At 43.8% G+C, this 24,385-nt stretch overlaps 1 protein-coding gene across 1 annotated transcript in view; it reads left to right on the top strand.

Moving 5' to 3' along the window:
- The window catches only part of LOC147115795 (transient receptor potential cation channel subfamily V member 6-like), a 128,814-nt gene that overhangs the window by 89,326 nt on the left and 15,103 nt on the right, over nt 1–24,385 (top strand). Inside the window, exons 11-12 of the mRNA XM_085991978.1 lie at nt 6,350–6,426; nt 8,922–9,087. Of these exons, the coding sequence (XP_085848104.1) occupies nt 6,350–6,426; nt 8,922–9,087 (243 nt within the window). The remainder of the gene's footprint in view (nt 1–6,349; nt 6,427–8,921; nt 9,088–24,385) is intronic.

A 24,385-nucleotide genomic window follows, 5' to 3' on the forward strand; every position in this document is an offset into this window, starting at 1 on the left:
TTCACCACATCCCCATCATTCCATCCCTCTCACAGGCCGTTTCACAACGCAAAGCTGAAATGACAGACACCGCAAAAGAATGGTAAGTGAATTAATAAATTTATCAAAAATCAGTGAACACATATTTACAACAACAATATTAACTATTCACCCTTGTGCAATCTCTTAGTGCCTCTCGTTACAGTGCCTTTGCCTACTCTAGTGCTCCTACGAAGTGTTAGCCCAGTGGCTGCAGCAGGACTAGTGGAAGGCTGCTGAGTGTCCATGCAGGAGACTTCAGATGGCCTTGCAGGGCGACCTCGACCAGCTCTGGGCCTGGAAGGGCCGGCTGTAGACTGCACCACCTCAGCATGGGCGGCAGCAGTCTAGGATGGCTGGATGACAGGCAGCAACAAGTGCAATGGCAGAGTGGCAGTGGTGGGAGCAGGAATGCTGTCATCCTGAGAGAGGACAGCAGTTTCCTGCTCAGTTGACCCACTGCCACTCCCCCGGGGCAGCACCTCAGCATCACTAGCAATCTGTTGGAGCAAAGATTGCTGGCCAGTTGCGACACCATGAAAGCCCCGGTCGACGGTGGTAGACCCAGCCAAGATAGCAGCAGTTAGAGCTCGCGTGGCATCAAGCTGAGGCTGCATGAGAGCAGTCTGAGATTGGATGCCACCAAGCATAGACTGCATGCACTAAGGCATTGTGTCACCTCCGCCTGTGCTGCAGTGGAAGCTACCAGATCGCCCATCACACGCGGCTTCAGGTCTGGGTCGCCACGGTCTCTCTGGGAGTCAACTATCCTTTTGCAGACTGGAAATGATGGGCTCCATGGTGTGTGCAGAGCCTTGTGAAATGTTAGAGGCAAACTTCTCCATGCTCCTTATCATTGCCGACAGGTGCTCGGGGACCTTTGCCATTGCACCTTGTGCATGCCCATCACCCTTCTAAAGGCCTCCCCATTGAGGTCTTCAAGGGAGTCCTGTGCAGCAGAACTTGTGCGTGAACTCACCCTCCGGGGAGCTGGCCCCCGAGCTACCCTTTTCCCCTGGCCTTGCTGCAGCCCGCTCATTCCTGGTGCATCACCGTGTGCAGATCCCGCTACTATACTAGTCTCTAAAGAACGCGTAGTTCCAGTATCTGAGCTGGTGCCTGCGGATGAGACATGCAGTGACGCGGTGTGCTCTTCCTCCTCCTCTTCTCCTGCCTTGCTCTCTACGGTGCCTTCAGGGATAGGCTGCTCAGGTGCTTGCTGATTATCTGAAAGCATAAAGGCACAAGAGTCGGGTTACGGTGAGGGGAGGGGGGCAGGAAGGGAGAAATGTATGCATACAGCATGATTAGCTGGAAAGTGCAAAATATTTGTGGGGTGAGGGGGAAGTGGGATGTGAGAAGAAGGAGTAGGGATGAGCATACCATTGTTGTCCCCAAGGGGATCAACATCGCCGGTGGCCACGGCACCCACCACCTGGCAACCAATAATCTGCAGCACTCTATTCTCCAGTGCAGACAGTGGTTGGGTTTCGGCTTGTCCCCCCACCTGTGCGCTCCTGCTCCCTCCTGTTGTGAGCCACTTTGGCCTGCAAGAGAAAGGAAAATGTGTGAGTGAGTGTGGAGCAATGTATTTGGGTGATGTGCCTGCCACAGTTGAATAGCTGTCAGTGTGTGCAAGGCGTGAGATGTGGTTGTGAGTGTTCATAGGTAGAGATTGTTGGTGGGTGAGTGCTGGGGGTGCGATGCTTTGGGCAGTGTGTGAAGACTGGTTCAGGTGGTGCTATGTAGCATTTGTTGAAGCAATCACTCACCCTGACCACCCGAGTGAGGTCGTTAAAATTTCTTCCTGAACTGTGTGTGGGTCCTGGGGACCACAGTGCTGCCCGAGATGTGCTACGCTACCTCCCTCCACATGTTGCAGAAGACTTGCGGCGAGGGCCTACTGCCACTTGCCGGGTAGAGCACCGCCCTCCATCTCTCCACAGTGAACACCAACTCCTCCAATGCTTGATCGCAGAATTTGCAGGTTCTCTCCCTGGGGCATAGATCAGCCAGGAGTATAGCTGCTTCAGTCCTCCGGCTCCTTCTCCTTGTTCTGCTGCTTGCTGAGGCAGCTGCACAGCCAACATTGCTGAGAATGAGGTTCTGCAGCATCAATGAACCTCCCCTTTCAGTACTGAAAAAAGCCTGTGGCAATCATGACTTGCGATTAGACTGCACCTGATATTGGTCCACCCATTGAGTGTGATGCCAATGAGCTTTGGCTTTAAGACTTGACTTAGGACTCCAATCACTTTTTTTGAGTAGTGAGCATGAATTTTGTGTGCAGTCTCAAGCATTAACGCCAGGCGCTAATTCTCCAACTTTTCTAATGATACGACCCGTTCCTGGGCTATAATGAATTTCTAGCCCTATGATTCTATGAATCATCACTAACAGACATGTTTCCATGATCTGTGTTACGAATATATGTACATACATATATGAACATATAAATTAGGAGCAGGAGTAGGCCACTAGGCCCCTCGAGCCTGCTTCACCATTCAATAAGATCATGGCTGATCTGATTACTCCACATTCTCGCCTACCCCCAATAACCTTTCACCCCCTTGCTTATCAAGAATCTATCTACCTCTGCCTTAAAAATATTCAAAGACTCTGCTTCCACTGTACTCTGAGGAAGAGAGTTCCAAAGACTCACGACCCTCTGTGAGAAAAAAATTCTCCTCATCTCTGTCTTAAATGGGTGACCCCTTATTTTTAAACAGTGACCCCCTAGTTCTAGATTCTCCCACAAGAGGAAACATCCTCTCCACATCCACCCTGTCAAGACCCCTCAGGATCTTATATGTTTCAATCAAGTCACCTCTTACTCTTCTAAACTCCAACGGATACAAACCTAGCCTGTCCAACCTTTACTCATAAGGCAACCCGTCCATTCCAGGTATTAGTCTAGTAAACCTTCTCTGAACTGCTTCCAACGCATTTACATCCTTCCTTAAATAAGGAGACCAATACTGTACACAGTACTCCAGATGTGGTCTCACCAATGCCCTGTATAACTGAAGCATAACCTCCCTAGTTTTGTATTCAATTCCCCTTGCAATAAACGATAACATTCTATTAGCTTTCCTAATTACTTGCTGTACCTGCATACTAACCTTTTGCGATTCATGCACTAGGACACCCAGATCCCTGTGCATCTCAGAGCTCTGCAATCTCTCACCATTTAGATAATATGCTTCTTTTTTATTCTTCCTGCCAAAATGGATAATTTCACATTTTCCCACATTATACTCCATTTGCCAGATCTTTGCCCACTCACTTGACCTATCTATATCCCTTTGTAGCCTCCTTATGTCCTCTTCACAATTTACTTTCCTACCTATCTTTGTGTCATCAGCAAATTTAGCAACCATATCTTCAGTCCCTTCATCTAAGTCATTTATATAAATTGTAAAAAGTTGAGGCCCCAGCACTGATCCCTGTGGCACACCACTCGTTTATCATGTACATCAATAGCAAAGGATTCCACTCTCTCACTGTTCAGCTCATTTCTGACCAGCGGCATTATCGCATGCAAGTCAATGTTTGGTTTCCTTGGTGCTGCCATGATGCTTTCATTTTAGGGCAGTCCACCATCCTAGCGTTCTTTGACTCACACAAACAGGTCCCTTGAGGTTCCATAGAGGTCAAACCTCCCCTCTACAGTGGTGGCTGATGGTAGCTGTACACGTTGTCAAGATACCAGCTGAGTGCGGCTCTAATGAAACCCATTCATCTGTAGTCATCATAGAAGACACAGTTGGAATGATCTACCCCATGGAGTACTGTGTACTGCTTCAAATAGTAAGGCCAGCCGACCTCGCTGCTGGCTCCATCCCGCAGTACAAAATGAATTTACCTTAATGGGACCTATTAAGCCCACGTAGCATGTTACCCAGCCCAATTAGATGGAACGGGTCTGGTGACATCATTCATGGCGCATTTTAAGCTGGGATCCTTAAAGGGACCTTGGCCACATTAAATTTTAAGTTTAATCTAACATAGTGGGTGTTGAATCTTTACTGTGCAATAATATAATAAAAGTTATATATGAGTGACAAAGAAATATTTAAATAAAATTATCATTAAGTAATATGAGTCCATCTACAAATATGTTCAGTAACATAATTTAAAAAGTACATTAATTGTAAAGTTATTGGTGCTTTAGTCACAAATCTATAGACTTTTGTATCAGTAACTGGTACAAATAAAATATGTGTGTGTAGAGGTAATACATAAAATTAAGCAGATTTTAAATGTAATTGTAAAGGGGTGGATTTACAATCTTGTGCAAGTTCAGCAGAAGAGCTGTGGAATCCCTGACAAACTGTGTAAGTGGTGCTTACAATGTGTTTCTGGGATTTCTGCAGCTCTTCCGTTAAAGTTAACAATGGACAAGTGAAAAAACCTCTGCAGAAATTCACTCTGAAGTCTCAGACCGAAAAATTAAATTAGTCATATTCAGCAAAGCAAATTGAACAAGCGGAATGAGTGATGAGAATGAAATTGTTATGCTTGATGACTTGATTTAATGTGTAACTAGACAATCACAGTATACTGTGAGAAAAACCTGACCAGAAACAACACAAACATTTATTTAAATGGTATGTGTCATTTTTTATAGTGCAGATCAATTCACTGCAATTACTGTTCAGTTGGAAGGCAACAGCTGAGAATGGCTAGTGAAAAATTAACATTTACCAGTAGCTTTTCAAGTAGTTCAGAATCGCCATCAATCTGTTAGCTGATGTAATCAACATGTTTTTAGTTTGGTTTGTTTTTCATGCTGTCAAGTAATCAGCTGGAGCAATGGCCATGGAACTCACGTCTCAGGTTGACAGACGTGGTTCCCGAGCTATATGAATCCCGTGGCCATGCAGGGAAATTTACAATGTAGGGAGTAAAAGGCTTTTAACTGCCTGTAAAGTACCTCATAATGATTTTAATTGGGTCTCCCGCTGCGGCAGGTCAGGTTGGCTCCACGCTGACAAATGCGCCTGTGGGAAAGGCAAGTGGGAGCGAGTTGACCGTGGGTTCCCAACCCGTTGTCAAAAAAAACCTTTCCTACCCGACCCACCACCGATCACACCTGCTACCACCATGGAAAATTCAGCCCTGTATCTGTGAAAAGATTCCAAGAAAAATGAAAATGATATTTAAGTTTCGATAGAGCTATAAAAAGGCTAAATCTATTCACATTGGAAGAAAGAAAATGGAATATGTGGCATGATCTAGTTTCTTTATACAATGAGAATTGGCAAGATGAGTTGAACGTAAGATGATTGCAAGCTGAAGAACCCATGAAGCAAACTCATTTTAAACAGTAGCTATCCCCCCTCTTTCAATTGCCTATGGAAAATATTTCATGAACTCAATGGGGGAAAAATTCAGTTGGTTTGCACCTCCCGTTAGCACCTTAAGAGGGCGCTAATGGGGCGCAAAGCAACTAGCGCCCGTGCGTGGTGATGTTTGCGCCACTCACGAAATTAACTAGACATTTTGCGGCGGCGCTAAACACTACCGCCATGATCTCCTGCGCCGGCAGATCGTGATGTCAATCGAGTGCACAACGCCCTGGACCGGATATTGAGTGGTGCCCTCTGCCTTACCACCTGCCGCTAGCAATGACAGGCTGAGGGGAGTGTTTTGCAGTCAGGAAGGGACTGGGGAGCGCTATTTAAAGGTGACCGCTTCCTGACGTTTTTTGTTGGTGACATTTTTGCACCACGCATTCTGAGAGAGAGAGAGAGACTTCTGGAGAGATTCAACACTGTGTGAAGGAGTTTTGGGTACTGAACAGCACTTTGCAGGTTCATTTTGATTTGCCCTTCCTTGTATCGATTTAGAAGAGACTATGGGGGCTGCATTCTGAGCTCTTTCCCTGGGTCTCTCCATTGTTCTTTCCAGCAGATTTGATGTACAGGTCTCTCCAGGCCGAGATTCAAGGCTGCAATGAGCAGGATGTGGATGGAGAGCAAGATCAACCCTCCCCTTTAAGAACTGGCCGGCACCATTGTGTCTGTGTTCCATTGCTGACTGACATTACATGAGCTTCGCCAGCGCTCTGTGGTAGCGCCTCGCTCCTCGGCCTTTGCGCCTTAAGACAGGTGTATAGCACCTGATTTAGCGCTCCAATCACCTCCAGGGGCGATAAAAGCCAAGTTTGCAGTCGGAGGCAATAATTAGCGCCAGGTGCTAATCTTTGTGCCCGGCCAATAATTGCGCCCCAAATGGGGCGATACTAAATTTCTCCCCCAAAGAGTTTTTCTTATTCCTGTTTCCTTTTTTATGTTTGTATGTTTTTCAATATTCATTTTGTTTCCAGATCCCTTATCTGTACAGGATTGGTCCAAAAAATTACTTAGGGAATACATCAATAGGAGGGCCTTTTCCATTGCTCTTGTAAGTATAATCTCCCATTCTTGCCTTTTTTATTCGAAATGGATCTAGGCAGCATATTGGAATCTAAGTAGAGAAGGTGGGTGACGTTGCAAATTAGAAATCACAAATAAAAACTGATCAGACTAGATAATGATATCTCATTCCATGCTGCATTTATAATTTGGACAGATCAAGTATAAAAGATGATGGGATACATTTATCCCTGTTTGCTATTGTTAACAAAGTTGCAGGTATATAAAATGTGGAAACCTACTTTATGCACATTCTGGTCTATACCTTCTGCTTAGCCATAATGCAGAACTTCTGCCTACCCACAAGGATGTGAACCTGACCCCAGCTGAGTTTTTGGAATTCATTTGGTGGGCTTACTTGTGCTTAGAGAATGATTGTAGCAGGCCTTGGAGGCTCTGTACAGCATAGTGCGACCAGTAGCCTCCGGTCAATATTTTAACATTATTTCAAATTGGGGAGTTGAATTGATCATCCTGCAATCAACTTCCTATTGAGGATAGCTTCCTTCTACCATCCACAGCAATGCTGATGCCAGGGACACCGAGGCATTCCTGCTACCCAGCATTGGTAAGGTGCAAATGCCGAAAAATACATTGACCCGGAATTTGCGGTGGGTAATGATGTCGAACTAACAGCGTTCGCCGTCATTAACCCTCTGAAACTGACCGCAACTTCAGGATTTAGCGCATGCACATTGAAAAGCAGAAATCCTGACATGGCGGTCAGTCATTCCCTGCTCCTCCACTGGCTGTGCTATGGACCCTTGCCCCCACCCCCATAGCTGGCAATCAGTGTAATCAGTGAAATCAGTGAAACTGATGAAAACTTGGGCTTTTCCATGGTAATATACCTATTAAATACCCCATTAAATGTTAAGCTTTGTTGGAATAGGTGTAACTGGGGTTTTAACAGCGTATTGACTGGTGAACTAATGTTCTGGCCCTGAAAAACTAATTTGTATATTTATGGAGTGTCAAATTTTTCCATTTAATTACAATTACAATTTCTAAAAAGATTTTTTAAATGTTTTAAGTTTGTTCATGATATTTCAGCATTTTACCTTATCCCCATGCTTGAGTCCCAATCTTTATTTTGCTTTCTGAAACATTTTTAAAAAGTCTGGATAAAAGCAGCTTCTCATTTCCAGGTTTCCTGCCTGTGAGAATTTTGCAATGAGATTGGCTGCTTAGATAGCTTGTTAATGTCACAACAGCATAGTGCTAGGGATTCCCATTACAGAGCACTGAAAACGCTTGAACATCGAAAAAGGCAAACTTCTCACCACAGAGATCGTCATTGTATGACATACTTTCATCATTTATGTTTAATTATCATACGCTGCCCTTATTTGAGTGAATATGTGTGGTCGACATCACTTACAGCAGAAAATGCGTAAGTGAAGGGGTGAGCAGGGAGCTGGAAAATCGGCTCCAGAAGAATTTCCCAATGCACTCCACTCAAGGTGCCCCAAAAAACCAATGTAACTTGAGTGGAAAATCTAGACCGCTGTCTTAATAGTAGCAAGAAAGGGAGGCACATTTCATTGTTGGTTGTTAAAACAAATAGCTAATGTTAGCCAATTAATAGTGTTACTTTCCTCCACTAGATCATTAGACTACATTATTTAAAAACAAAATGGGGTAGATTTTAACTTTCGCAACTAGGCGGAACACTGGCAGTAGTGAATTGGCTGCCCGTTTTACACAATACCCGAAGTCAATGGATAGAAAAATCAGACGAGGTCTATGTCCGGCGGCTTTTTTTAAATTTGTTTATGGGATGTGGGCATTGCTGGCAAGGCCAGCATTTATTACCCATCCCTAATTGCCTTTGAGAAGGTGGTGGTGAGTTGCCTTCTTGAACCGTTGCAGTCCGTGTGGTGAAGGTACTCCCACAGCTGATCTGCTACTGCCAGTTTATTACCCTAATATATTTATAGTAGAATATATTCATAGGAAAACATTATATTATGTATGTTGTGGATGTATAATTCCCCAGTATCACAATTGTAAGAAGAAAGAGCTTGCATTTATATAGCACCTTTCACAACCTCAGGACATCCCAAAGTGCTTCACAGCCAATCAAGTATTTCTGAAGTGTAGCCTTTGAAGTAATGTCAAGAAACGCCCACTTCAGCAGGATAATTACAGGCAACTCCACTTTAAGGGTTTGTCCAATTTTACATCTTGCAGCCAATCAGCTTCCAGATTTGACTCTATTTGAATGAAGGAGAAGAGCTTGCCTTGTGAAATTCAGTGAGGCCAGCACTCCACGTTGCCAGTGTGGGCCACCATGGAAAAGTACAGCTCTCAGTTTGGCAGATGCAGAAAACCAGGGCTTAAATGTTATATTTACTGGAAGTGTGTGTTGCAAGATTATTAATACATTATGTAAAATATACATCTATATAAAATAGTTAAATTATTCACTTTCACACAGGTTTAACTTTTTATACATCATGATGAGTTTTCCTGTTGTTCCAGGGTCTGTTACTCCCTCTTGATTGCTGTGGCAGTTATCATGAGAATCCTTGGTAACGTTGAAGAAGCAGTTCCAATTTCCTTGGCTCTGATCATTGGGTGGTGCAACACTATCTATTTTGCCAGAGGTTTTAAAATGCTTGGGCAGTTTTCCATTATGATCCAAAAGGTAGGAAAACCGGTTGAAATCATTTAGCAAAGATGGAAGAAATTTAGAACATATTGAAAACAGTTGTATTCTTCCTGGCTACCAATGAGCTGTATTTTCAATAGTGAGGTTCCATTGCTGGCTCTCCCTGAAAACTTCATTCCTATCTCATTTTCAATTAAATCTTCTCTCTCCCCCAAAGCCATTATTATCAAACTCAAATATATTGCTATCTACCCAATGAATTTTGGCATTATGCCAGTCTTTTTCTCATTTGCCACTGACAGATTGGGGAGGCCAAGTAGTAAATGTAATTTTAATATGTTTTAAAAAACAACTTGCATTGATATAGCATCTTTAACATAGGAAAATGTCTCAAATGTAGGTCCATATCGGTACCAACAACATAGGTAGAAAGAGAGATGAGGTCCTGCAGGCAAATTTTAGGGAGCTAGAAAATTAAAAAGCAGGACCTCAAAGGTAGAGATTAAAAAGCAGGCCCTCAAAGGTAGTAATCTCTGGATTACTCCTGGTGCCACGCACAAGTGAGTATAGGAATAGGAGGCTAGAGCAGATGAATGCATGGTTGGTGGGATGGTGCAGGAGGGTGGGCTTCAGATTTCTGGGACACTGGGGCCGGTTCTGGGGGAGGTGGGACCTGTACAGGCTGGACAGGTTGAATCTCAACAGAGCCAGTATCAATATCCTCGCAGGGGGGGTTGCTAGTGCTGTTGGGGAGGACATAAGCTAAGTTGGCAGGAGGATGGGCACCAGGATGTAGCATTAGAAAGGAGAAACAAAGGGGAAAAAGGTTGGGAGAGACGGATAGCACTACAGTAATAAATAATAAGGTATTAGGTGGGGTCAGACTAAGAGAGAACACAGGATGATCTAAGATAGGTTTACAGTGTATGTATGTGAACGCATGAAGTATAGTAAACAAGGTTGGTGAGCTGCAGGCACAAATAGCCACATGGGAATATGATGTTGTGGCAATAACTGAGACCTGGCTCAAAAAAGGGCAGGATTGGGTATTAAATATTTCTAGTTGTAAGGTGTTCAGGAAAGATAGGGAAGGAACGAAAGGAGGTGGTGCGACAGTATTGGTTCAGGAGAATGTTACAGTGCTGGAGAGAGAGGATGTCCTGGAGGGGGTCAAAGACAGAATCTATATGGCTAGAGTTAAGAAATAATAGAGGTGCCATTGAACTACTAGGTGTATTCTATAGGCCACCAACTAGTGGGAAAAATATGGAGGTGCAAATTTGAAGAGAAGTTATAGAGAGGTGCAAGAATTATAGTGATAATGGGGGACTTCAACTATCCTAATGTAGACTGGGATAGTAATAGTGTAAAGGGCAGAGAGGGGGAAGAATTTCTGAAATGTGTTCAGGAGAACTTTCTGGATCAGTATGTTTCCAGCCCAATGAGGAAAGAGGCATTGCTGGATCTGGTTCTGGGGAATGAGATAGGTCAAGTGGAGCAAGTGTCAGCAGGTGAACATTTAGGGAACAATGATCATAGTATCATAGAAAGGTAGGGCAACTAAAGTCAGAGCTCCCTGGATGATGAAACAGATAGAGAGTAAGAAAAAGAGCGTGTATGACAGATGTCAGATCGAGAATACATCTGAGAATCAGGCTCAATATTGAAAGTTCAGAGGAGAAGTGAAAAGAAAATAAGAGGGGCAAAGAGAGGGTATGAGAATAGAATGGCAGCTAACATAAAAGGTAATCCAAAGGTCTTCTATAGGCCTAGAAATAGTAAATGGGTAGTAAGAGGAGAGGTGCGGCAGATTACAGACCAAAAAGGAGACCTACGCATGGAGGCAGATGTTATGGCTGAGGTGCTAACTGAGTACTTTGTATCTGTCTTCACCAAGGAAGAAGATGCTGCCATAGACATAGTGATGGAGGAGGTAGAGGAGATACTGGATGAGATAAAAATTGATAAAGAGGAGGTACTAGAAAGGCTGGCTGGACTTAAAGTAGATAAGTCACCAGGACCAGATGGGATGCATCCTAGGATGCTGAGGGAAGTGAAGGAAGAAATTGCGGAGGTACTGGCCATAATCTTCCAATCCTCCTTAGAAACAGGGGTGGTGCCAGAGGACTGGAGAATTGCAAATGTTACACTCTTGTTCAAAAAAGGGTGTAAAGATAAACCTAGCAATTGCACGCCAGTCAGTTTAACTTTGGTAGTGGAGAAGCTTTTAGAAACAATAATCAGGGACAAAATTAACAGTCACTTAGACAAGTGTGGATTAATTAAGGAAAGCTAACATGAATTTGTTAAAGGCAAATTGTGTTTAACCAACTTGATTGAGTTTTTTTGATGATGTACCAGAGAGGGTTGATGAGGCAATGCGGTTGATGTGGTGTACATGGACTTCCAAAAGGTGTTCGACAAAGTGCCACATAATAGGCTTGTCAGCAAAGTTGAAGCCCATGGAATAAAAGGGACAGTGGCAGCATGGATATAAAATTGGCTAAGTGACAGGAAACAGAGAGTAGTGGTGAATGGTTGTTTTTTGGACTGGAAGAGGTATAAAGTGGTGTTCCCCAGGGGTCGGTACTAGGACCACTGCTTTTCTTGATATATATTAATGACTTAGATGTGGGTGTACAGGGCACAATTTCAACATTTGCAGATGATACAAACTTGGAAGTATAGTGAACAGTGAGGATAGTGATAGACTTCAGGAGCACATAGACAGGCTGGTGGAATGGACAGACATGTGGCAGATGAAATTTAACACAGAAAAGTGTGAGTGATACATTTTGGTAGAAAGAACGAGGAGAGGAAATCTAAACTAAAGTAACAATTCTAAAGGGGGTGCATGAACAGAGACCTAGGGGTATATGTGCACAAATCATTAAAGGTGGTAGGGCAGGTTGAGAAAACAGTTAAAAAAGCTTATGGGAACCTGGGCTTTATCATTGGAGGTATAAAGTAAAAAGTGTGGAAATTATGATGAATCCATATAAAACACTGGTTCGGCCTCAACTGGAGTATTGTGTCCAATTCTGGGCACCGCACTTTAGGAAGGATGTGAAGGTCTTAGAGAGGGTACAGAAAAGATTTACGAGAATGATTGCAGGGATAAGGGACTTCAGTTATGTGGATAGACTGGAGAAGCTGGGGTTGTTCTCCGTAGAAACATAGAAACATAGAAGATAGGAGTAGGAGTAGGCCATTCGGCCCCTCGAGCCTGTTCCGCCATTTAATGAGATCATGGCTGATCATCCAAATTCAGTACCCTGTCCCTGCTTTCTCCCCATATCCCTTGATCCCTTTAGCCTTAAGAAATATATCTAACTCCTTCTTGAATATATTTAATGATTGGCCTCAACTGCCTTCTGTGGTAGAGAATTCCACAGGTTCACCACTCTCTGGGTGAAGAAATTCCTCCTCATCTCAGTCCTAAATGGCTTATCCCTTATCCTTAGACTGTGACCCCTGGTTCTGGAATCCCCCACCATCGGGAACATCCTACCTGCATCTAGTCTGTCTAGCCCTGTTAGAATTTTTAAAGTTTTAATGAGATCCCCTCTCATTCTTCTAAACTCTAGTGAATACAGGCCTAGTCGACCCAATTTCTCTTCATACATCATTCCTGCCATCCCAGGTATCAGTCTGGTGAATCTTCGCTGCACTCCCTCCATGGCAAGAACATCCTTCCTCAGATAAGGCGACCAAAACTGCACACAATACTCAAGGTGTGGTCCCACCAAGGCCCTGTACAACTGCAGCAAGACATCCGTGCTCCTGTATTTGAATCCTCTCGCTATGAAGGCCAACATACCATTTGCCTTCTTAACCGCCTGCTGCACCTGCATGCTTACCTTCAGCGACTGGTACACAAGGACACCCAGGTCTCATTGCACTTCCCCTTTTCCCAATCTATTGCCGTTCAAATAATAATCTGCCTTCCTGTTTTTGCCACCAAAGTGGATAACCTCGCATTTATCCACATTATACTGCATCTGCCATGCATCTGCCCAATCACCCAACCTGTCCAAATCATACTGAAGTTTCTCTGCATCCTCCTCACAGCACACATGCCCACCCAGCTTTGTGTCGTCTGCAAACTTGGAGATATTACAATCCAGTTCCTTCGTCTAGATCATTAATATATATTGTGAATAACTGGGGTCCAAGGACCGATCCCTGCGGTACCCCACTAGTCACTGCCTGCTGTAATGATCAGTAACCTGTCATTCTGGAATGGTACACTAGGTGGTGCTGTATGTATATAAGAGTGGGCTACCCATGATGCACTAGGCTACCCACAAGGCAGCAGTCAAGATGGAGGCCTCTACAGATACTGTGCCTAGATTACATGTGCTCAATAAAGTGTCTAGCAAAAGCTAGCTGTTCTTAATAAAAACGACGAGTTATTAATGAACATAACATGGTACCAGGATTGGTAAGATCTGCTGAATATTGTGCAATGCAACATGGAGAATTTGAAGCCACCAGAGCATTTGAAACTCACAGGAAATGTCGACTACAATTGGCAGACTTTTAAACAACAATTCGAACCCTACATTGCTGCCATCAGGTACGGTATGAAGCCAGTCGCAAGGAAAATAGCGTTGCTGCTCACGGTTGCAGGCCCACAGGCAATAGAGGTATTTAATACATTTGTATTTAATCCAGAGGAGAACAGAGAAAAATTAGACGATGTGCTAAAGAAGTTTGATACACATTGTTCTCCCAAAAAGAATGAAATCTATGAGAGGTACATCTTCCGTTCTCGGACACAGCAGCAAAATGAGACTTTTGATAGCTTTTTGACTGATCTGAAACTGAAAGCACAGACATGTAATTTCTCTGAGCTGAAAGCATCCATGATTCGTGACCAGATTGTGTTTGGTGTTCATGATAAAAAAGTCAGGGAACGTCTGTTGAGAGAAACCGAACTAACATTGAAAATTGCTGTGAAAATATGCCAAGCTAGCGAGCTAGCTCGAAAGCACGCGAAGACTTTCAGTGAAATCAATAATGATGCGATTGTAATGAGTGATAATGCCGCTGTCGGTGCTGTGTCCTACAAGGGGAAGAAACATGGGCAGAACAGAAGTGAAAAGCAATCGGAGGAAGGAATTTTTAATTGTAAACGCTGTGGTTACAAACACCAGTTAAAACAATGTCCAGCGTTTGGAAAAATGTGCACAAAATGTCATGGAAAGAATCACTTTGCCAAACAATGCTTTTCAAAAGTAAAAACTAAGAAAGGGCAACGAGTTAATGTAATTGAGGACACTGATTTAAGTGAGACATGTTTTGTAAGAATGGTGTCATGTGACAATATCAAAAAGGATACAGAAAATGTGCAGCCCTCAGGAATTAACAATGCTGAACATAAAGTTAATGCAGTAAAAGAGGACAAATGGATGATCCCACTGCAGGTAAATGGAGCATTAGTTACATTGAAACTAGACACTGGGGCAAAACCAAACTTAATCAGTATGAGTGACATTAACAATATGAAAGAAAAGCCCAAAATACAGAAAAAGTCAGTACTACTGAAGGACTATAATGGATAGAAAATAGACAGCTTAGGTGTATGCAGACTTAAAGTGACAGTCAAAGACAAAGTGCAGCATCTCATGTTTTCTGTTGTGGCTGAAGGACTTGATTCACTACTGGGTGACAAAGCTTGTGAGGACTTAGAACTGGTCAAGAGAGTCTACCATATAAACTGTGCCATAAGCAGACCAGATGACTCGGTGGATTCTGTAGTGAATAATTTCCAGGATGTGTTCAAAGGATTTGGAGTTCTACCATTCACTTACAAGACCCAGCTAAAGGAGGATGCTCAGCCAGTGGTACATGCTCCACGAAAAGTTCCAGCACCCCTGCGTGACCAGCTCAAGAATGAACTGGACAGAATGACAACACTAGGAGTCATCAGGAAAGTCGAAGAGCCAACAGACTGGGTTAACTCCATGGTATGTGTAAAGAAAAAGAACAATGATCTAAGAATATGCATGGATCCAAAGGACTTAAATGCAAACATAAAACGTGAACACTACCAGATTCCCAAGTGAGAAGAAATCACCAGTGAAATGTCAGGTGCCAGATACTTTACAAAGCTCGATGCCTCATAAGGATTTTGGCAACTAAAACTGGATGAAGAGAGCACCAAATATTGTACCTTCAACACACCATTTGGCAGGTATTGTTTCCTCAGAATGCCTTTCGGGATAATATCTGCATCTGAAATCTTTCATAGAGCGATGGAACACATAATTGAAGGTCTGGAAGGAGTTCGGTTCTATGTTGATGACATCATCATCTGGGGCTCCACACTGAAAGAACACAATGAGAGACTGACTAAAGTGCTACAGAGCATACGCTGGAATGGACTGAAGCTCAACAAAGCCAAGTGTCAGTTTGGTGTCCAGGAAGTCACTTTCCTAGGAGATAATCTATCTGGTAAAGGAATAGAGCCAGATATGGAAAAAGTAAACGCCATACTCAAAATGCCCTGACCCACTGACAAAAAAGGAGTGCTACGCATCATGGGGATGATAAACTTCATTGGAAAGTTCATTCCTAACTTGTCAGCCAAGACAGCCTGTCTGCAAGACCTGCTACGTAAAACAAATGAGTTCGCATGGACAGAAAGACATGAACAAGAGTGGATAAACCTCAAAACAGTGCTGACAACCACACCTGTACTCACCTTCTTTGACCCAACAAAAAAAATCAAAGTGTCAACGGATGCATCAAAAGATGGCCTAGGTGCGGTCTTGCTACAAGCAGAGGGTGAAGATTGGAAGCCTGTTGCCTATGCCTCCAGGTCTATGACTGATACTGAGTGTCAATACGCCCAGATTGAAAAGGAATGTCTAGGCTTGGTAGTTGGACTAGAAAAGTTTCATGGCTACATATATGGACTTCCCACCTTCACAGTTGAGACAGACCACAGCCCACTGGTTGCCATCATAAAAAAGAACCTGAATGAGATGTCTCCAAGGATTCAATGACTAATGATGAAGCTGCAAAGATATGACTTTGAACTGATCTACACACCAGGCAAATGCATAGTGTTAGCAGATGCACTATCCCGAGCACCCACAATGAGTCATGTGAGCTCTACTGAAGAAGACGTGGATGTTCATGTGAGTATGGTCACTGCTGCGCTGCCCGTGTCAGACACAAAATCAAAGCAAATAGCAGAAGAAACAGTAAAAGATACAGTGTTACAAACAGTAATAGACAACATTCATCATGGTTGGCCAAAAGGTTCTGTTGTATCCGTGTGTTAATGGAGACATGGAAGGCAAGAGTGAGTTTCACAGGTGTTTCCTGAACAAAGTTTGGAGCTGAACTAACAGATACAAGACAATATACAGGCTTATATAGCCCGAGTGGCCATTACCGGCATTACAGTACACAGGGGGCTCTTAAAGGCACATACACCACAATTCCTCCCCTTTTAGACAACCAGTACATAATATTTTAAGTAATCATTAATTAACATGTTACAAGAACAATAATCTACACATTTGCTGCAGTTAATCAATTATAAGTCAGTCTCTCTGGAGGCTTCCTGACTCGGTCCGGATAACGCCTCGGTGGTGTAGTAGTTTCTGGTGGTGTAGTAGGTTCTTTTGGCAAGGCTGACTCGGCTTGAATGCCAGTGTCAGGTTCATCTGGTTCCAGTATCACCGGATCGGAGGTAGATACTATGGGTATCTCTACTTCATCATTAGGCGTATAGAGTTGTGGTATAGGTTGTCCCTTTTTGAATGACTCTATGATCTGGTCAGCATGGCGCCTTCTTATGCTTTCTCCAATGTCCACGGTATACATCAGCGGTCCTAGTCGTGTGCAAATAGTTCCAGGCTGCCATTTCTCGGTACGGTAGTCCCGGGCCAAAACTTGTTGACCTATCTGGAAGGTTCTAGTTGGCCTTTCATTCATGCCTTGAAATTGCCGGTTCTCCACGTCCCTTCAGATGTTTGGCTTGATCAAATCCAGCCAGCATCTTAGGCTTCTATTGAAGAATATCATGGCGGGAGTTTGGTTTGTAACCACATGTGTTGCATTCCTGTACGCAAACAAGAAGTTATCTACCTTATGTTGTAGATTTATGTCTTCATTACCCATGGCCTTTATGGCCTTCTTGAAGGTCTGGACAAACCTTTCAGCTAATCCATTGGTGGTGGGATGGTATGGGGCGGACGTGTAGTGCTTAACCCCATTGTTTTTTAAGAACTTCCTGAATTCTTCGGACACAAATTGCGGTCCATTATCAGAACAGATCTGTTCAGGCAGCCCATTCCTGGCAAATATGGTCCTTAATACTGTGATGGTTTTTTCCGTGGTGGTGGAGGACATCTTTATTACCTCCGGCCACTTGGAGTGTGCATCAACCGCGATTAAGAACATTGAGTCCATAAATGGACCAGCAAAGTTGATGTGTACCCTTTGCCATGGAGATGAAGGCCACTCCCATGGATGTAGAGGGGCTTGTGGTGGGGCGTTTTGGACCTTCTGGCATCCTAGGCAGCTCTTGGTCATTTCTTCGATGTCTCCATCGATACCTGGCCACCACACAAACGCTCTGGCTAGGTTCTTCATTTTCACTCCACCCAGATGCCCCTCGTGAAGCTCCTTTAGCACTTTATCCTGGAGTTTGGGTGAATCACCACTCTGGATCCACACATCAAGGTTCCTCGGCACACTGACAGCTGTTCTCTTCTTTGCGAGAATGCTGGCAACAGCGGTTCGCCATGTGCTGGCCATCCCTTCACCGTTAAATCGTAGACTCGTGAGAGTCGGGTCATTTCTCGTTTCCTTTTCAATGGCAGAATTTGTTACTGGTAGACATTCCACTATGGTTGAGTGGAACATCTCCACTGCGTCTACTGTAGGTGCCTCTTCTACCGTTGGCAACGGTAGGTGCGATAAACCGTCAGCATTCCCATGCTGTTTTGATCCTTTGTATTCTATGTCATATTGGTGTGCCCCTAGGAAAAGGGACCACCTCTGTAGCCTTTGCGCTGTCATAATGGGAACACCCTTTTTAGGGTTGAATATGGAGACGAGGGGTTGATGGTCAGTCAACAAGGTAAATTTTTGTCCGTGTAGGTAATGGTTGAATTTCTTCACTCCCCATACCAGGCTGAGTGCTTCCCTGTCGATCTGGGCATAGTTACGCTCAGCTGAGTTCAATGAGCGTGACGCAAAAGCTATCGGTCGCTCTGAGCCATCAGGGAATCTATGCGATAATACCGCTCCTACGCCGTAAGGGGATGCATCGCACGCCAGTCTGATTGGCAGTGATGGGTTGTAATGAGCCAAAACTTCCTTGGACGTGATCAAGCCTTTGCATTTATGGAAGGCACGTTTACGGTCTTCGCTCCATTTCCAAATTACTCCCGTTTGTAGCAGTTCGTTAAGAGGGTGCAGAAGAGTTGACAAGTTCGGTAAAATTTTATGATAGTAATTTATCAATCCCAGGAACGACCTTAATTGTGAGACATTTTAAGGTGCTGGGGCTTTTATGACTGCTTCAATTTTTTCAGGTGACATATGCAACCCTTCCTCGTTAATTATGTGGCCACAATATGATATTTGTTTCTGGAAAAATTCGCACTTGGGGCGATTTGCTCATAGGCCCCGTTCTCTCAGCCTAGTGAGCACCTGCTCCAAATTGGCAAGCTGCTCGTTGTCGTTTTCTCCTGTTACAAGGATGTCGTCTAGGTAGCATTGAGTCCCCGGAATCCCTTGGAGGACTTGCTCCATAGCTCTTTGCCAGATAGCTGGAGCTGATGCTACTCCGAAAACCAGTCGATTGTACTGGTACAGGCCTTTGTGTGTATTTATCATGAGATACTTTTTAGAGGCCTCTTCAACTTCCATCTGTAGATATGCCTGTGCCAAGTCAATTTTGGTGAAACGTTTCCCTCCGGATAGTGAGGCGAAAATATCTTCTATCCTCGGAAGAGGATACTGTACCGTGTGAAGGACCGGGTTTACAGTCACCTTGAAGTCCCCACAGATGCGAATTTTTCTCTGTTCTTCAGATTTATCATTATTCAACGTTTTCTTCATGACCGGGACGATGGGTGTTGCCCACTCGCTCCAATCTATCTTGGATAATACGCCTGCCTTTTCCAAATTCTCCAGCTCTGCCTCGACTGCTGGACAAATTGCGTATGGCACTGGCCTTGCCTTAAAAAACTTGGGAATTGCTGCATCTTCCACTTTTATTGAGGCGGTGATGCCTTTCAAGGTTCCTAGTTTCTGTTGAAACACTTCCTTGGCGTTGGCCAAGATGTCTTTTAATCGTTCAGGTATGACGTCATCATCATTTTTTTTCTTACTGGTCACCGTCAGTGCCTGAATGGAGTGCCAGTCTAAATGTATCTTCCTGATCCATTCACGTCCCAACAGCGGTGGACCACCATCTTGCAGAACGTATAAATACAACTTCTGTATTTCCTTGCCGTTGTATACAACAGGCACCCTTATTTTCCCTTTTGGGTATACTTTCTGCCCCATATATGTTTTCAAGATAATGGATGTGTCTTTCAAAGGTATATGCGGAAATAGCCGCTCGTAATCCCGTCGACTTATGACGGTCAGAGCTGATCCTGTATCTAGCTCCATTTTAACTGGGGACCCCGCTATCATGAGGGTAACCCAAATGGTCTGGTAATCTTCTTTGGCAATTACATTATGTAATTTGAGACAGCTTAGTCTCTTGTTTCCGGAGTCGCTATCACTCTTCTGGTCTTCGGAGCTACTGTCCGTTATCATTTGTACCTTTCTGTACTTTTCCTTATTGATTTTTTTCCTGTCCGTGGATTTTTTGTGTCCAGATCGGCATACACGTGCAATGTCTCCAATCTTTCCGCATTGCCTGCATGCTTTGTCCTTGAACCAGCAGTCCCTCTGGTCATGGGTGGATCTGCCGCAGCGATAACATCTCTCAAAACCCTGTGTCATTTCATGGGTGCCGAAGTCCTGTGGATTTTGCTGTATCTCTGCAGCTCCTCTTGCGGCTGCTTCGTATGATACAGCCATACTGAAAGCCTTGTCCAGTGTCAAATCTTTCTCAGAAAGTAGCCTTTTCTGTGTTCCTTCACTTAGGAGACCGCAGACGAATTTGTCTCGAAGAGAATCTGCCAGTCCTGCCCCGAATTGGCAGTGCTTTGATAGCTTCCTTAATTCGGTGAGTTAATCAGCATTACTTTCATTCTTGTGCTGATTCCTCTTGAAGAATTTGAATCATTCTGCTATCAGCAGCGGTGTTGGGTTTAAGTGCTCCTGTAGGGTATCAACAATTTCCTTAAAATTCTTGTCCTTTGGTTTGGCTGGAGTGATTAAGTTTCGTAACAGCCCATATATCCTTGTGCCCATTAGATTTAGAAGTACTGATGCCTTTTTATCATCTTCTATTTCATTTGCTGTGCAATATACCTCCACTCTTTCCACATATGTGGTCCAATCCTCTATATCGTTATCGAAAGCATTAATATTGCCAGCCTTAGGCATCCTGAAAAAAAAATGGCGCCTCCCGCGCTTAACTTTCTTCCCTGCAGAAAAAAATGGTGCTTCCTGCGCTTTCCCGCCGCTGCTGCTGCTGCCAACGCTGTTTTCACCGGTTTTTATTTACAGGTGGAGACTCGTTCCCGCCGGACTCTCTGGGACTTTTCCCTCCCTCTGCTTGGTCCGAACGCCGACCTGCTTTGCAGCGCCGGCCATCTCCCGAGTGCTCCCCCCCTCTGTCTCTGTTTGCCTCCGCCTTCGCTGCTCGGCCCCGCTGCAGAGCCAGCCGATGGAGCCCCAGCCCACCGCCCAGGAAGGATTATTGCAGTACCTGCCACCAGCTCGGCCACCTGGTGAAACCACAGTTTTTTTTTGTTTCTTGCTTTTCTTCGACTTTCGTCTGAGGAATCGCTCTCCTTGAGGTGCTGCCGAATTGCAGGTAAGTCCGTTTCCAATTCGTCGCCACTGTTGTATCCGTGTGTTAATGGAGACACGGAAGGCAGGAGTGAGTTTCACAGGTGTTTACTGAACAAAGTCTGGAGGTGAACTAACAGATACAAGACAATATACAGGCTTATATAGCCCGAGTGGCCATTACCGGCATTACAGTACACAGGGGGCTCTTAAAGGCACATACACCACAGGTTCCTGTCCAAAATATTTTCACATAAGGTCAGAATTGAGTGTCGCAAGTGGACTATTACTAAAACAGAACAGAATAGTCATTCCACAGGCTTTACGTCAAGACATGCTCAAAAGGATTCATGAGGGACACCTCGGAATTGAAAAATGCAAAAGGAGAGCAAGAGACACTGTTTATTGGCCTGGCATAAATAAGGACATTGAGAACATGATAGGGAAATGTGAGACATGTCAGAAACGCCAAAACAAACAAGCAAAGGAACCAATGATAGTAGATGACATACCAACAGCACCATGGCAAAAGGTTGGTATGGACCTTATTCATTTAAATGGTAAAGACTATCTAATAGTGATTGACTACTATTCTAACTATCCTGAGATGGCGCTGCTCTCAAGCACCACAGCAAGCAGTGTCAAAATGCATGTGAAATCCATCTTCGCCAGACATGGAATTCCCAGGATTGCCATTAGCGACAATGGTCCGTGCTTCAACTGTAAGGAGTGGCAACAGTTTGCAGCACATTATGACTTTCAACACATCACATCCAGTCCTTTGTATGCTCAGTCGAATGGTAAGGCAGAGAAAGGTGTTCAAGTTCTCAAGCAGCTACTGAAGAAAGTGACAGAAAGCAAGTCTGATCCTTATCTCGCCCTGCTGAGCTACCGAGCCTCACCTTTAAACTCTGGTTCTTCACCTGCTGAACTCCTAATGGGTTGCAAGTTGCATACCACGCTACCCTGCTGTGCAAAAGAAAAGCAGAGTAAGGAACTGAGACAGAGACTTCAACTGTTAAAGCTGAAGCAGAAATCATACTATGAGAAGTCATCCAAAACTCTGAAGCCATTGACAAGGGATGATGTTGTCAGGATTGAGGATCCAGATGCATGGAACAGGAAAGCTACAGTTCTTGAGAAAGTAGGACCAAGGTCATACACTGTTAGAACTGAGGAAGGACAGATTCTCAGGCAAAACCGCCGTTCCCTCCTACAAACACAAGAGACTATCGAAGAGCAAATCGATGACAATGCCGCAACTGAATCTTGTCACTCACCACCAGAACAATCTAACACAAATACACATACAGGCTCTCATGAAAACACATCAGACTTACCTGTGCTGAGAAGATCCACACGTGAAGTAAAAAAGCCTGATAGACTTAATCTTTTGAGTACAAAGAAAACTACATTGAAAATGTATTGACTGTTGAAGATGTTTATATTGTTATGATTGATTGATATTGATTTTGTTTAACCTCAAAGAAAGGGGGATGTAATGATCAGTAACCTGTCATTCTGGAATGGTACACTAGGTGGTGCTGTATGTATATAAGAGTGGGCTACCCACGATGCACTAGGCTACCCACAAGGCAGCAGTCAAGATGGAGGCCTCTACAGATACTGTGCCTAGTCCACATGTGCTCAATAAAGTGTCTAGCAAAAGCTAGCTGTTCTTAATAAAAATGACTAGTTATTAATGAACATAACACCTGCCACTCGGAAAAAGACCCATCATTTATTCCAAGTCTTTGCTTCCTGTCTGCCAACCAGTTCTCTATCCAAGTCAGTACCTTACCCCCAATCCCATGTGCTTTAACTTTGCACGCTAATCTCTTATGCGGGACCTTATCAAAAGCCTTCTGGAAGTCCAAATACACCACATCCACTGGTTCTCTCTTATCTATTCTACCAATTACATCCTCAAAAAATTCCAGTAGATTAGTCAAACATGATTTACCTTTTGTAAATCCATGTTGACTTTGTCCAATCCTGTTACTCTTTTCCAAGTACTCTGCTATTACATCTTTTATAATGAACTCTAGCATTTTCCCCACTACCGATGTCAGGCTTACCGGTCTATAATTCCCCATTTTCTCTCTACCACCTTTTTTAAATAGTGGGGTTACATTAGCAACCCTCCAATCCATGAGAACTGTTCCAGGGTCTATAGAATTTTGGAAGATGACCAGCAATGCATCTACTATTTCTAGGGCAACTTCCTTAAGTGCCCTAGGATGTAGATTATCAGGCCCTGGGGATTTATCGGCCTTTAATCCCATCAATTTCCCGATCACCATTTCCCTACAGATACTGATTTCATTCACTTCCTCCCTCTCATTAGCCCCTATGTTCCTCGACATCTCTGGGAGGTTATTTGTGTTCTCCTTTGTGAAGACAGAACCAAGGTATGTATTTAATTGGTCTGCCATTTCTTTGTTCCCCATTATAAATTCCCCTGATTCTGACTGCAAGGGACCTACGCTTGACTTCACCAATCTTTTTCTCTTCACATATCTATAGAAGCTTTTACAGTCAATTTTTATGTTCCCTGCAAGTTTACTGTCATACTCTATTTTCCCCCTCTTAATTAATCTTTGTCCTCCTTTGCTGAATCCTAAACTGCTCCCAATCCTCAGGTTTGCTGCTTTTTCTGGCCAATTTATATGTCCTCTCCTTGGACCTTATGCTATCCCTAATTTCCCTTGTTAGCCATGGTTGAGTCACCTTTTTTGTTTTATTTTTATACTAAACAGGGATGAAGAAATTTTGTAGTTCATCCATGCAATCTTTAAATGTTTGCCATTGCCTATCCACCGTCAACCCTTTAAGTAACGTTCCCCAATCCATCCTAGCCAACTCACGCCTCATACCATCGTAGTGTCCTTTACTTAAATTCAGGACCCTAGTCTCTGAGTGAACTACTTCACTCTCCATCTTAATGAAGAATTGTATCATATTATGATCGCTCCTCCCCAAGGGGCCTCGCACAACAAGATTGTTAATTAATCCTTTCTTATTACATAATACCCCGTCTAAGATGGCTTGATCTCTAGTTGGTTCCTCGACATGTTGGTCCAGGAAACCATCCCGTATACACTCTAGGAATTTCTCCTCCACAGTATTGTTACTAATTTGGTTAACCCAGTCTATATGTAGATTAAAGTCACCTAAGATAACTACATTGCCCTTATTGCATGCATCTCTAATTTCTTGTTTACTGTCAACCCCAACCTCAGTATTACAGTTTGGAGGTCTGTACACAACTGCCACTAACATTTTCTGCCCCTTGGTATTTCTCATCTCTACCCATGCAGATTCCACATCATCGGAGCTAATATCCTTCCTTACTATTGTGTTAATCTCTTTAATTAGCAATGCTACCCCA

This window comes from Somniosus microcephalus, chromosome 6, assembly GCF_052327205.1.
Source record: "Somniosus microcephalus isolate GS21.2 chromosome 6, FLI_Smic_1.0, whole genome shotgun sequence".
Taxonomy (NCBI): domain Eukaryota; kingdom Metazoa; phylum Chordata; class Chondrichthyes; order Squaliformes; family Somniosidae; genus Somniosus; species Somniosus microcephalus.